This window comes from Gekko japonicus, unplaced genomic scaffold (genome assembly GCF_001447785.1).
Source record: "Gekko japonicus isolate JY-2015 unplaced genomic scaffold, Gekko_japonicus_V1.1 scaffold1449, whole genome shotgun sequence".
Lineage (NCBI taxonomy): Eukaryota > Metazoa > Chordata > Lepidosauria > Squamata > Gekkonidae > Gekko > Gekko japonicus.
The window spans coordinates 259,420-274,982 of record NW_015173714.1 but is presented as its reverse complement, the minus strand read 5'-3'; the positions used below and the strand labels follow the sequence as shown (position 1 = coordinate 274,982).

General features: G+C 49.4%; 1 protein-coding gene across 1 annotated transcript in view; it reads right to left on the bottom strand.

The window, feature by feature from the left end:
- Nucleotides 1–15,563, bottom strand: part of TLE2 (transducin like enhancer of split 2) — a 60,820-nt gene that overhangs the window by 38,458 nt on the left and 6,799 nt on the right. The window contains exons 4-7 of the mRNA XM_015423322.1: nt 15,076–15,120; nt 10,438–10,500; nt 9,192–9,266; nt 7,962–8,157 (exon numbers count right to left, since the gene is read on the bottom strand). Of these exons, the coding sequence (XP_015278808.1) occupies nt 7,962–8,157; nt 9,192–9,266; nt 10,438–10,500; nt 15,076–15,120 (379 nt within the window). The remainder of the gene's footprint in view (nt 1–7,961; nt 8,158–9,191; nt 9,267–10,437; nt 10,501–15,075; nt 15,121–15,563) is intronic.

Here is a 15,563-nt window from a genome sequence, read left to right as displayed (position 1 = left end):
ATCTATCTATCTATCTATCTATCTGTAAAGATCACATTAAAAGCATAATAGGCAGATGGGAAACGGAAAACTTTTAAAAATGTAAAAACTAAGAAATCAGACAATATAAGGGAGAGAGAAAAAAAAGCCAGTGTGGGGTAGCGGTGGAAGTACTGGACTGAAAAAATTGAGACTTGGGTCACGCTCTCTCATCCTCATCTACCTCACAAGGCTGTTGTGATGATAGAGTAGGGAGGAGATGACAATGTATGGTTGTCCTGAGTCCCTGGAGAAAGTGCAGGATAAATATATACAGGAGGGGAGGGGAGGGGAGAGGAAAGGAACATCTTGATTTGGTGCCAGTACTGGAGGGATGAGCAAATAACAAGGTGGACGGTAAGAAGTCAAAGATGCCAGAAGTCAAAGGTTTTTGTAAATGGCTCTGCAAAAATTAAATATAATTTGTGACCTAAAAATTATATAAAGGGACCACTTCCTTTTTGCCCAGTCGCCTGGTAGCAATCAGTCCTCGCCGCAGGAGACCAGAAGAAGTGGCCATTTCCAGTTGGATGTTGGACTACCTGTCTTTATCCTTTTGCCTGTTTTACAGAGGTTTGTGATCAACCCCCTGCCCCCTCCCAGGGACCCTTTATGGACCTTGTCGCCACATGGAGTCCCTCAGTGGCCCGGTGCCAGCCTTGGCACGGACATTAAAAAGAGAAGGCCTTTATTTCCCCCAGATTAGCGAGGAGCCCTGCCAAAAGAAGGTGGGCTAACAGATGCTGGATGGAGTCCCATAGTGCTTTGCAGCCAAGAAAGCAAGCCAGGGCTTGCCAAAACGGCTTTGATCAGACTTGCATGCAAAGCAATTCAGAACAAAACCAAACAGGGTGGGTGGGAGGGGGAACATTTCACACACACATGCGTGTGTGTGTGTTGCAGGCAGCCAGCTGGTGTGACTCCAGATTCCACATTTATCTAAGAACTTTGTGTGTGGCACCTTCAAGTCAAGATGTCTGCTATGAGACTGCAAATCTGCGTTGAGTGAACCATGAGTGAACACTGCTCAACCCAAATTCTGCAAAACAAGCTAAATTCTGCGACCTGAAGAAATTAAGAATCTGTATGCTTGAGCTGCGGTGGCTCAAGTGGTTAAGACGCTGAACTGCAGGCTGTGGAAGGTTGGTAGTTCAGCAGTTCGAGACCCAGGTGCTGCATGACGGAGTGAGCTCCCGTCTCTAGTTCCAGCTCCTGCCAACCTAGCAGTTCGAAAGCAAGAAATTGCAAGTAGATAAACAGGTACCACTTCGGTGGGAAGGTAACAGCGTTCCGTGCGCCTTGGTGTTTAGTCATGCTGGCCACATGACCACGGAAACGTCTTCGGACAGCGCTGGCTCTTCGGCTTTGAAACAGAGATGAGCACCGCAACCCTAGAGTTGGATTCGACTGGCTTTCGAGCAAGGGAACCTTTACCTTTATGCTTGTGTTATGCATGACTTACTCTGCATGACACTAAAAGACCATTGCCAGCTATAGGTTAGGAAATACCTCGGGGTTTGGGGGTGCAGCCGGGGCGCGGGGGGGGGGGACTTCATGGGGGTATAATACCATGGAGTCCACCCTCCAACGTAGCCATTTTCTCAGGGGAACTGATATCTGTCACCTGGAGATCCACTGAAATCCTAGGGATCTCCAGCCACCTGGAGGTTGTGTATCAAAAATGAGAGCTCACGGGAGGAGATTGTATAAATATAAAGACACTCCGTGAATGAATTACGAACAAAAGCAGAAAAATTATATTGTATGAAAACAAATCAAACAATTTGAAATCTTTGTTTAAGGACCCTTATATATATATATTATTATTTTTTAAGAGCTAGGATCAAAAAGTACTTGATACAAAGTAGGAATGCAATTAAAGTCCACAATTCCTTTGTATAAAAAACTTCAGGAGTGCAATAGTTCCACGTCTTATGTGAGTACAGCTAGACACGGCGGGCTTCACTGCCGCGTTCACGTTTCGCTTCTTCAGATAGCTGGTACTCTTTAGCTGTGAATGAAATAGAGTTTCAACACTTCTCCTTCGCTAGTTTTCCATCTGCTCCACTGCCGATTAGGCTTCTGCCATAGTGGTGGTGTCTTTATATTTATACAACCACCTGGAGGTTGGGAACCCCACAACTGAAACTCAGCCTTGGGGACCACCTTGGAAATCTTCTCTGCCAGCATCTGGGTGTCACTGGGAGACACCCACGCCTATTGGAGTATTACACCTTCACAACCATACCTTTTTAAAAAAACACAAAGAAAGTGGAGATTTTCTGGAGACTGGATTTGGTGCCATGTTAATACCATACCACGTTTGGTACTTTTTCTGCAAAGTGCGGCATGTAAAAGGCTTAGAGACGGGTTATTTGAAGGACGGCCACCATCCCTACCATCCCGCCCAGGATCTCCTACACCTTCCTCTGCACACCTGCATTCCAAACCTGGCGGGTACACATGGCAGGGCCTTCTTCAGCGGTGGCCCCTCCGCCTCACAAACTATACAGGGTCGCCAGCTCTGAGCTGGGAAATACCTGGAGATTTTGGAGGTGGAGAACATAAGAACATAAGAGACGCCAATGTTGGATCAGGCCAATGGCCCATCCAGTCCAACACTCTGCGTCACACAGTGGCCAGAAATACCAGGTGCCATCAGGAGGTCCACCAGTGGGGCTAGGACATTAGAAGCCCTCCCATTGTTGACCCCCCCCCAAGCACCAAGCAGACAGAGCATCACTTGCCCCAGAGCCCCAATCTATACCTTGTGGCGAATAGCCACTGATGGACCTCTGCTCCGTATGCTTATCTAATTCCCTCTTGAAGCCGTCCATGCTTGTAGCTGCCACCACCTCCTGTGGTAGTGAATTCCATGTGTTTATCACTCTTTGGGTGAAGAAGGCCTTCCTTTTATCCGTTCTAACCCGACCGCTCAGCAGTTTCATGGAGTGCCCACGAGTTCTCGTATTGTGAGAAAGGGAGAAAAGTACCTCTTCCCCTACCTGCTCTATCCCATGCATAATCTTATACACCTCGATCATGTCACCCCTCAGTCGTCGTTTCTCCAAGCTAAAGAGCCCTAAGAAGGTGGAGCCTGAGGAGGGCGGGGCTTGGAGAGGGGAGGGACTTCAGTGGGGCCTAATGCCAGAGAGAGTCCACCTTCTGAAGCAGCTATTTTCTCCAGGGGGAAGTGATCTTGGTCATCAGGGAGATCAGTTGCAATCCTTCCCAGGAGATCTCCAGCCACCCCCTTGGAGGCTGCAAACCAAAGAAGAGAGGATCACGGGATGGAAGCTGAGAAGAAGCGGCTACTCATAGGCTCTGGGTTGTGAAATTCCTGGAGGTTTGGGGGGGTGGAACCTGGGGTGGGCAGAGTTTGGGAAGAAGAAGAAGAGATTGCATTTATACCCCGCCCTTCACTACCCAAAGGTGTCTCAGAGCGGCTTACAAACTCCTTTCCCTTCCCCTCCCCACAACAGACACCCTGTGAGGTAGGTGGGGCTGAGAGAGCTCCGACAGAAATGGCTCTTTTCAAGGACAGCTCTTATCAGAGCTACAGCTTGCCCAAGGTCATCCAGCCAGGTGCAAGTGGAGGAGTGGGGAATCAAACCCAGTACTCGCAGCTTAGAGTCTGCGCACTTAACCACGACACCAAACTGGCGCTGGAAGGGGAGGGAACTCGGCAGGATTGCCAACTGCTACTTGGAAAACACCTGGAGATTTGGGGGGGGGGGTTTGGAGCCTAAGGAGGGCAGGATTTGGGAACGGGAGGGGCCTCAGCAGGGTACCAGGCCATAGAGAGTCGACCCTCCAAAGCAGCCATTTCCTTCAGGGGAACTGACGTTTGTAGCCTGGAGACTGGTTACAATTCCCGGAGATCTCCGGGTCCCACCTGAAGTTTGGCAACCCTAGATACTTAGCAGTGAGGGACGAGCACTCTGCACATGCTCACAGGCACCGAAGTCGTTCGTCTTTCCCCAGTTTGGAAAGGAGGAAGTCTGACAACCTGGCTGCTCCAGCACCATGACCGGTCAAAAAGGAACAGAAGACATCCAAACATCCGCCTGGGGGACCAGGTGGGCGGGGGGGGGGGGGGGAAAGGGGGGGGGGGGGGGGGGGGGGGTGTGAAAGGAGGAGGAGGAGGAGGAGGCAGAGGGATTCGCCTGTGCAAGCTGAGTTGAAATGAATATCAGCTGAACCAAAAAGCTCAATAAACAACCCCACCCACACACACCCTATTTAGAAAGAATGCCTTTTGAACATGGCTAAAATGCTTTTCTCTTCACCACGGAGTAACCACAACCTTCCAGTTTGGAGTCGTGGTTAAGTGCACGGACTCTAATCTGGGAGAACCGGGTTTGATTCCCCACTCCTCCACTTGCACCTGGCTGGATGACCTTGGGCAAGCCGTAGCTCTGATAAGAGCTGTCCTTGAAAAAGAGCAGTTTCTGTCAGAGCTCTCTCGGCCCCACCCACCTCACAGGGTGTCTGTTGTGGGGAGGGGAAGGGAAAGGAGTTTGTAAGCCGCTCTGAGACACCTTTGGGTAGTGAAGGGCGGGGTATAAATCCAATCTCTTCTTCTTCTTCCCTTTCAGGACTTCTGGGATGGGGAGGCAGGTCTTCTTGGCTCCAACATTTCTCCTCTTAGCCATTAACTGTCTCCCCCACCGCCACCCTGCCAAGTCACCTCTTCAAAGTCTCCCTGCATGGCAAAGCAGCTGTTCCCTGTCCCCCAGCTCAGAAATAGAACCAACCTCTACAGATACGGAATTAGCTTTATTAGTCACTTGTGCAGGCCCCCCCCCCAAATCTCCCAGCTTGAACAAACAGCTGCAGGGGCACGAGAGAGACTGGGGGGGGGGTGATACAGGCTTCTGCCCTCTAAGTTGTCTCCTCCATGACCACAGTACAGCTTAAATGCAGGTGAATATTATTGTTAATAATAGAAACAAATATGTCATAGAATGACCTCAGCTCCAAGGAGAGATTTGCACAGAGGACTGGGCTGGTCGCCGTTATCTCAAAAAGGACATTGCAGAGCTGGGAAAAGTACAGAGGAGGGCAACCAAGATGATGAGGGGGTTGGAGCGCCTTCCCTACGAGGAAAGGCTGGAGAGGCTGTGGGACTTCTCAGTTGAGAAGAGAGACGACTAAGGGGGGGGGGGTCATGACAGAAGTTTATAAAATTATCCATGGGGTGGAGAGAGTTGATACAGAGAAATTTCCCTCCCCTCTCCCAAAATGCTAGAACTCAAAGGGCATGCAATGGAACTGATGGGCAGTGGGTTCAGGACGGACGAAAGGAAATACTACTTTATAGAGAGAGCTTCCTTTCATTGAGGCGACTACTGACAACTCTATCCTACCGAAATCGTCCATACCCAAAGACATAATAGCAATATTTTAATTTGGTACATACCCTGATTTAAGGTTTTAAAAAGTTGCGTTGTTACAAAAATTCGCAGATAGGCTCGACAATGACAAGTTATGAACGGTTCCTGTTAAATTCATATACTAGAAATTACTATTCCTAATTTATACTGCATTTACATGATATGATGCTGTATTTGTTCATTCACTATTGTTTTTTGCAAATTGTTGATGTATAGTTTAAAAAATTGAAGAGATGTTAGCTAGAACGATACCATTTGTACCGGAATGTTTCTTATTAAACTTTATCCCAGGTACTTTTAAGAAAAAGGAAAGTTACTTAGTGATGCATATTATTACTGCAGCCAGGATTTTATATGCTAGTAAGTGGAAAAATGAAGAAACCCCTACGAGAGAAGAAGTGATTAAAAAAAATTAGAGGTAGCTGAGATGGAGAATTAAAAGAAAAAGGTTGGGAAGATTTTGAAACATTTTGGTTAAAGTTTTATAGATGGCTAAATGAAAAAACAATGATGGAATATATGTGATGGGGACTAAAGATAAATAAGTGCTTTATGGGTAATTATCACATATAAAAGTTATGATATAAGAAATTAGAAGGCAATATATGGTGGAATATGGGAATGTTTCTGCAATCTGAGGATGTATATCAAACTCTAAACCGATATTTTATTGTATTCGTTTAAAAATGAATAAAGAAAATGTTTTTAAAAAATTAATATATATATATATATATATTAAAAAAAATTGTGGAATTGGCTGCCAGAGGATGTGGTGATGGCCACAGAAATAAACAGCTCTAAAAGGGGATTACATAGATTCGGGGAGGATAAGTGTATCAGTGGCTACTAGCCGTGGTGACTGAGGGGAACCTCCACATTCAGAGGCACTAATCCTCTGAATCCCAGAGCCAGGAGGCAACATCAGGGGAAGGCCTCGGCCTCTCTGCCCTGTGGCTGTCTGTCTGGAGGAACTGGTTGGCCACTGTGAGAGACAGGATGCAGGGCTGGAGGGACCCCTGGTCTGACCCAGCAGGGCTCTCCTTGTGTTCTTATAACTGCAAATTCCTGCCCCAAGGAGCTTACAATCTGAAATGTGAGAAGACAGCAAGGGGTGAAGCAGAGGGTTGTCAACTCTGAGTTGTGAAATTCCTGGAGATTTTGGAGGGTGGAGCCTGGGGAGAATGGGGTCTGGGGAGGGGCCTCAGGGGGCAGAAGGCCATACAGTGTTGGTTTTGCATATAGAGGCTGATTCAACACTCCGTCCAGTGCTGCTGTGACCAGCAGTGGGAACCCAGGGTGAAAGGGAGGGGTTATGCAAATAAGTGCAGGCAAGATTCTGGGGGGGGGGAGGTTAGAATCTGCCCCCTCCGTGAACAACAGCTGTTCAGCCCCAGGAGGAAAAGCAAAGTGCCATCTTCACAGAGAGGGATCGAGAGGCAATGAGTCACCGGATGCACAGACGCTGCACAAATCACCACTGGAGAACTCTCCCTTCCATGGTAGCAGGACATGGATCCATTCTAGCTCACGCGACTGGCAGCAGATCCCAGAGTCCTGAGCAGAGGCCACATTTAACCCTGCCAGCCTGGCTGTTGCTCTTGGGAATCGAACTCAGGACCTTCTGAATCCAAAGTTCTGCGGCTCCTCCCTAAAAACGGATTCCCTTTTAACTCGGCTGCTCTCAAATGAAGCTGTCTGGCCCGAGTCTAGACCCTGGGCCAGGGGCCTACCTAACCCAGTACTGTCAACTATGGCAACTGGGAGTGGTTCTTCAAAATCTCAGGCAGAGAATGCCCCCCCCCCCAAGCCCTGCTACCTGAGAACTCTCTGACAAACTGAGTCCCTGGGTTCTGTGTGCTTTCAGATCGGAAGGAAGTTAGCCCAGAACACCAACTCGTATAGAGAGGCAGCAGGGAACCTCCACTGACTTTCCATGTTTCTGCATTGGGCATGACTGTGAGGTCCTTGTGCCTGAGACCTAAAACAGTTTTGTATACATCTTTTTTTTTTTAATCCATGCAGATCTCAAACGCCCTGAACGCTGCTCCATTCTTTCCTTCCATGCAAACTCTGTGGCTGTTTACGAGCTTCTTTATAACCCCCTTTCTTGCAAATATTTCCCAACTGTTTGGACGACTGCCATGTACTTAATCTCCTGTCTGGGAATGAAAACTGGACTGCTCTCTGTGCTGCTAAGTACAACCCAGTAGCTCTAAAAATCGGAGCTAATGCCATTTCCGCAGACTCGGAAGAACCGGGAAGAAAGCCGGACGACTGACTTGGAGTCTTTATGGTAGCTCTCTTCTCTTTTTAAAATGCTGGGGTCTTGTGCTAGTGGATTTTAAACCGACCTCTCTTATACTGACTAAAAGCCAGTGCGCTGTATCTAAACGGGCAGCTGGGTCTTAAGAAAAGACTTTTAAAAAATGTAAAGGATCGAATGCAAGTCCTTCCAAGCTCCTGGGATTCGAACCCAGGACACCCTCACCCTCCAGGCAAGTATCATGCAGACCCTCCCACCCCCCTTGCCCTGCTGCCGCCTCTTACCTCGGTTGTTCTCGGGGTCTGGGGCCCCTCTGTCATCCTTCGAAGCCAGCTGCGTCTGAGCCGCCAGGACGCTCGAAAGGGCCAGCAGGCCAGAGGTGGTGCTCATGCTAGCCAAGCCGGAGGCCTGGGAGCCTGAAGGGTGAGGGGTCAGAGGGATCGGAGGGGCATGATGGGAGAGGTGCTGGAGCTGCTGCTGCTGGAGAGAAAACAAAAATTCCTGGAGATACCCAGTCGAGGAGGCCCCCTCCCGCTTTCCCAGGTCACACCTGCACAAACATCCACCCTGGACTCTTTCTCCAGGCGGTTACACATCCCTTCTTGGCCACCTTCCTTCCTTCCTTCCTTCCTTCTTGCCAGCTTAACCAGACTCAAGTAACTGTTAGCCGCACCAATCATCAGCAAGGTGAGCTGTGCAAGAGCTCAGCTGTGATGAACAGAGTGCCTTGCAAGATCCAAGCTGCCTCCAAAGAGTCTTTATTTATTGGGTATCCCTTCAACCCAGTTGCACCACCAAAGTCGCCAAGCATCCCTGCACAGGAGAGCAAAGAGGGCTTTGCCAGAGCTGAGATGAGAGATGAAAGCACAGGCGCCCTGCAAGAATTCCGTTACCAAATGGGCTCCTTAAAAATGAGCAAACCTGGTTGGCTAGAAGGAACATTCACGGTATGAAAGAAGCCATTGTGTTGCCTTTCCTGTTTGATTACAACGGGAAACTAAAATGAGTAACCCTGAGCTTTGCAAGAGGCCACTTGTAAGACAGCTACACTCTTGTCCTCCTGACCCAGGATAATTGACAAGGGGGTGGCTGAACCAAATTTCACATAGACCGGAAAGTCATTCCCACACTGGGCTTCTGGGAGCCCAAAGCCTCCACCTATTAAGGCACCAGTCTGTTGTGTCTCTGCATGATTTACTGTTCCTTGCTTTTTCCCAATCAGCCTCCCTGGGAGAGCAGGCACTTTTGCTGTGCATTTGGGGCAGCTGAATAATCCAATCACTCTCAATGCAGAGGCACAGGCCTGATGCCTTTCGCTTTCAGTGGAGGCTACCGAAAATGTCTCTGCACGAGTATCTGCCCCAACCCAATTAGAAGAGACACCTCTAAAAGCAGGTCACACAGAGGCGGGCACGTTGGACAAGAAATCTTCCTCCCTCCAAAAGTAAATGGGGTGGGGGAAGGGCTTGAAGTGGGTCCCCATCTGAGTCCCTCTCCCACAGCGGGTTACTCACCCCAATAATGCTGTTTAGCTCCCCCATTGTCACCTGCTTGGCCCGATCCACGGCCTGCAACACCTGCTGTTGATGCTGCGGAGACAGGAAAGAGCCATTTATGGAAAGGGCTTGCTGTTGATCAAGGCAAGGCAGCGTCGGGTTGCCAACTGTGGGTTGGGAAATTCCTGGAGATTTGTGGGTGGAGCCTGGGAAAGACAGAGCTGGGGAGAGGGGAGCCGGGAACGATGCCCTGGAGTCCACCCCTCAAAGCAGCCTTTTTCTCCTGGGGAAATGTAGCCTGGAGATCAACTGTAATACCAGGAAATCTCCAGGCTCCATTTGGAGGTTGGCTATCCTAGACCAGATCCATCCCAGAATATGTGGATGAAGGCTTAATAAATCAGTGGGAAGAAGAAGAAGAAGAAGAAGAAGAAGAAGAAGAAGAAGAAGAAGAAGAAGAAGAAGAAGAAGAAGAAGAAGAAGAAGAAGAAGAAGAAGAAGAAGAAGAGGAGGAGGAGGAGGAGGAGGAGGAGGAGGAGGAGGAGGAGGAAGAAGAGGAAGAGGAAGAAGAGGAAGAAGAGGAAGAAGAGGAAGAGGAGATTGGATTTATACCCCGCCCTTTACTACCCAAAGGCGTCTCAGAGCGGCTTACAAACTCCTTTCCCTTCCCCCTCCCCACAACAGACACCCTGTGAGGTAGGTGGGGCTGAGAGAGCTCTTGACAGAAACTGCCCTTTTTCAAGAACAGCTCTTATCAGAACTGTGGCTTGCCCAAGGTCATCCAGCCAGGTGCAAGTGGAGGAGTGGGGAATCAAACCCGGTTCTCCCAGATTAGAGTCCGCGCACTTAACCACTACACCAAACTGGCTCTCAAACGGGGAAACCACCTAAATATACCGGGGTGTGTGTGTATATGTATATTTATAAAGCACTTTCAGTGTTCAAAATGCTTGACACGTTATAATCCTTACAACAGCCATACGGGGTAGGCCAGTAATATTATCCAGGTATTGCACATTGGGAGGAAGGGGGGGGGGGATGGAAGGGAATCGGGAACCTGCGAGATCAACGTTCAGTTGGACAGAATACTGCTCTTGATTCCCCCACACACACACTTCCCACCAGAGGTAGCAGCTTTTAAAAACATTGCCCTAACACAAAATTTCTGCATGCTGCGAAGGATTCTGGGTCATTCAGAGCAACAACCCGGCCTTTTGGCCTCATTCACCACTGCAAGGGTCGCATATTTTTACATCATTTTTACCTCTTGTGTCAGGAAAGGGACGATTTGGGCACAGATGGCGCTTAGCCGCTTTACAATCTCAGCCTAAAAGGGAAAAGAGATAGTCAAAATCCCAGGCGAGAGCAGACGAGTCGCAAAACCAGCAGCCATTCTCACTTCGGACATGGAAGTTCAGAGTCTGAATCCCGCTTCCGCTACTGTCAGTCTACAAGGGGGGAAATCTCAGCTGCCCGATAACCTCAGAATTCACAACTTCCTTGCTTTGAAATCTCATCTCCCAACTCTGAAGGGCCCTGAGATTTACCTGCTGTCAAGTAAGAGGTTGAGTTTCCAAAGAGTTTCCAAGAGATTGCAAAAGTGGGCCCATTTGATGGCACAGATGTTGGGAATTGGGCTCACTTTTCCGAGAATCCCAGCATCCATTTGAAACCAGAGTACTCACTATGGATATATGAGGATATTCTCGATCTTCAATGCCTGTTGAAATTTCAGAAGCTGCCGAAGTGGATTCTTGAAAGATTTATACTCTTTGGGCAACCCTTCAAGTAACTCAGGGTGGCATATACGATTTTCACCTCTGCTCATTTTATAAATAGATATCGGCATTATGCAAAATTTCGGACTACACTAGGCCAGTTATAAGAAAAATCATGTACACTTGCGTCACTTGAATACATGTATAGTGACTGGAGAATCAAGCAGAAACTGGATTGTCTGACAGCGACATCGAGAATGATTCCCTTGGTTTTTCTATCGGGGTCTTTGCCTCCATGAGGACTAGGAAACCAGCTCTTGGTTTCAAACAAAAAGGAGGCCTCTCGGCCAGATGAACCCCACACCCCAGCCTCACATTCTGAATGCCTTACAGAAGCCGCTGTCGCTGACTATTTCTCTTTGGAACGTCACATCCATGAGGACTAGACACCTGCTCGTTGAGGCAAAGGGCAGTTGGCGCAGGAAACTGAATTCTTGCACCAGCTGGTCCCATCTTCCCACCATGTTTCGGAAGTGGCTGTCGCTGAATGCTCAGCTCTTCTATGGTGGTGGGGGGTAGCGGCAGCTCATCTTTCCTTTCACTGCGGGTGAAGATGGGGGCACTCTTCCATATTCCGGGCTTTGGAAAGCCAGCAGAGGAGCCAAGAGCGAAAGCGCGGTTCTTGCCAGAAGTCTCCCCAAACAAACGGGGGGGGGGAGGGAGAGAGAGAGCCACATTTGGCGAAGATGAGCCAGATGGAGGCAGACGGCAACCTGCTTGCCACTTCGCCGGGCGGCATGCCAACCTAATTTCCCTGGCAGCCGGTCCCGCGATGACTGGATTGATAAAGCCGGAGATGGAGAGCAAATTGCGGCTGGAACAAAAGGGAGGTCTGGGGAGGGAGAAATGCACTCCCGGCCAGGGGGGGGGGGGATGAAAACTGAATAAGAGGCCTGATGGATTTCAGCACCTTCGGATTCTTTTTTTTAAAAAAAGATCTCGCTGCTGAGCTCTGCGTGCCCGGGCCAGCTGGATCGGAAAACCCATCTCAATGGTGCCCCCCCACCCCCGCCGCTGCCTGCCTACCCAAGAGGGCTCGATTAGAGCCAAATCTTGAACCTGCTCCAATTCCTGGCACCGGTGAAGTCATTGTCTAGACAAGAGGATCTCTGAGCATGTGCCAGACCTTCACTATGGACTCGCCACGTATCTGGAACACAGCCTCCACTTCGGGCCATGAAACCCCAAGAAGGTGGAGCTGATAAGCAGCCCTCTGCCCACGTGCAGAGGTCTGGGGGTGTATTCCTCTTCAAACTAGCTGCTGCTTGCCTCAGAGAGTCTTCTTGAGAACAGTGCTCTGTACACGCACAGAGGCACACTACTTGCCTAAGGGGAAAAGTTCTCTCTGCAGATGCCCAGAAAGAGAGATTCCTTCCAAAGGCTCCTTGAGAACGGCACTCAGCATGTCCTCAGACACGCCAGGAAGAAGAGCGCTTTCACTCACTTCCCCTCCTCTCTCACACCCAGCAATGCTTCTGATGCCAGAGAAGAAGAGGAGGAGGAGGAGACTGGATTTATACCCTGCCCTTCACTCGGCGGCGTCTCAGAGCGGCTTACAAACTCCTTTCCCTTCCTCTCCCCACACCCTGTGAGGGAGGTGGGGCTGAGAGAGCTCTTTGAGAACTGCCCTTGAGAGAACAGCTCTGACAGAACTGTGGCTTGCCCAAGGTCATCCAGCAGCTGCAAGTGGAGGCGTGGGGAATCAAACCCGGTTCTCCCAGATTAGAGTCCGCGCACTTAACCACGACACCAAACTGTACCTCTGGCAAGAAACACCTGCCAGAAAGCCAGCCCTCGTGCCACGCAGGTGTAAGTCAACCAATAAGCTTTCTGGCTGTTCCTATTTCCACATCCAGTCAGGGTGCGGCCCATCCCTCCTTCACACACACCCCCGGCCAGTATCTCTTAAATGTCTCTGCTCTTCCTCCCCAAACACTGATGGGTCACCCCCTCTGCCCCTCCATTTCCAAACCCCCACTCACCCCCACTCACCCCCACCTCTACTCCTGAGGCTTGATTTTAACATGAGGCAGAAAGGCAATGTCAAGAGCCCACCCCTCCGGTCCTGTACCTTTGCACACGGTTTGTTTTGATACAGTGGCTAGGAGTGTCAGACTACGAACTGGGAGACCCAGGTTCGAATCCTCACTCTGCCATGGAAGCTTGCTGGGTGGCCTTGGGCCAGTCACACGCTGTCAGCCTGACCCACCTCACAGGGTCCCCGTTGGGAGGAAAGACGAGATACAAATAAAGTAAGGAAATAAACAGTCCTCACAAAGAACGTAGTTGAAGGTTACTTTACATCCCTTTTAAAGAAGACCCTCCCAAGGCTTTTCTCTTCGCCGTCTCACCAGTTTGGTGTAGTGGTTAAGTACACGGACTCTAATCTGGGAGAACCAGGTTTGATTCCCCACTCCTCTACTTGCAGCTGCTGGATGACCTTGGGCAAGCCACATTTCTGTCAGAGCTGTTCTCTCAAGGACAGTTCTCTCAGAAGTCTCTCAGCCCCACCTACCTCACAGGGTGTCTATTGTGGGGAGGGGAAGGCAAAGGAGTTTGTAAGCCGCTCTGAGACTCCTTTGGGTAGTGAAGGGCAGAGTATAAATCCAATCTCTTCTCTTCTTCTTCTTCTTTAAAGTGGGTCTCAGATCTCATCTCCAATCGGAATGGAGTCTAAGTCGGTGTTGTGATACCTGAGGCTACCCCCTCCCCCCCCTTCCTGGCCTCATTCTCTCCAACCCATCACGTTGAATTGGAGATCCCGGTTCACACCCACCCCCTCCCACCCCGAGAGCTAGTCCGCTGTTGGAGTAATATCCCGGAGGCCTGGGTTTAAATCCTTCTTCAGCCACGGATCTGGCTGGGCTGGTTGTCTACTTCTGATGTTTACTTTAATGATAAAAGGCCGCCAGGGATAAGTGGATGATTTCGATGAGGGGGGAGATAACTGATTCCCTTTCCTTAACCCCCCCACTTCGAAATACAGACGAAACCCTGTTCACACAAGCTACGATGGGTACACGGACAATTCACATACAAATTTCTCTTCAGATAGTTTCCCACTCTATCCTCACCGCCACCCTGAGAAGAAGGTTATGCCGCAAAGGCGTGATAACTTTCTTCTCAGGGTGGCGGTAAGGATAGAATGGAAAACTATCTGAAGAGAAATCTGTACGTGGATTGTCCGTGTACCCATCGTAGCTTGTGTGAACAGGGTTTCGTCTATCATTTCTACATGGGGGGGGGGTAAGGAAAGGGAATCAGTTATCTCCCCCCTCATCGAAATCATCCACTTATCCCTGGCGGCCTTTTATCATTAAAGTGAACATCAGAGAGGAGCTGTGGTGGCTCAAGTGGTTAAGACCCTGAACTGCAGGCTGTGGAAGGTCGGTAGTTCAGCAGTTCGAGACCCGAGTGTGCCACATGACAGAGTGAGCTCCCGTCTCTAGTTCCAGCTCCTGCCAACCTAGCAGTTCGAAAGCAAGAAATTGCAAGTAGATAAATAGGTACCACTTCGGTGGGAAGGTAACAGCGTTCCGTGCGCCTTGGGGTTTAGTCATGCCGGCCACATGGCCACGGAAACGTCTTCGGACAGCGCTGGCTCTTCGGCTTGGAAACGGAGATGAGCACCGCAACCCTAGAGTCGGACTCGACTGGCTTTCGAGCAAGGGAACCTTTCCCTTTTAAACATCAGAGAATTCGATTCTGGGCCAGGAACTTGTGTTTAGCGTGGGTAGCCATGCTGGTCTGAAGCAATAGAACAAAGTCAGAATCCAGAGGCACCTTTAAGACCAACAAAGTTTTATTCACGGTGTGAGCTTTCGTGTGCGTGCACACGAAAGCTCACACCTTGAATAAAACTTTGTTGGTCTTAAAGGTGCCTCTGGATTCTGACTTTGTTCTTGAGTTCAGAGTGTTGACGGCTCCCTCCTTGCCCCTACGCATTATGTCACTCAGTCTAAAGAGTCGTGTGGGGCGATGGTGGTACATTAATATGTCCCTTTAGTCCAATGAAAACCAAAAAAGTATGCCTGTCCCCAATGACTCCCCCCGATATACCCTCGACTTCCAAACACTCAAGGTGTTACCTTCCAACTTCCCCCTGACGTCGGAGAGTCACGTACCTGCTTATGCATTTCGATATTCAAGCCGTACGACATTTCATAATACTGAAATGGAAGAACAGAAAAACCAGGAGTAAGAAAGGGGGGGGGGAGAGAAAGCTGGAGGGAAACTGAGGCACAGGGAAAAGAAAGCTCTCAAGCAGTGCTCCCTCTAAGCTGTGGAGTCTTGTGAGCAAAAATTCTACTTTGTGAGCTGCTGGCATTAAAGTTGCGAGCGAGTGATTTGGCTACGGCATAAATTCGTTTGCTCTGGAGCCATCCTTCCTGAGCTGAGACAAAAAATGTGTGAGCTGGGGGCTAAAAAACTGTGAGCTCGCTCACACCAACTCAGCTTAGAAGGAACACTGCTCCCAAGTGAAACAGACTATTTTCTAGCAGCATGAAAACATAACCATTCCCTTGCTGTTTTGATCAAGGCTGATATCCAATATTTTGTTCTTCAGTGGTGGACATCCAGATGTCTCAGAGACAGGACATGTTCCCCAAAT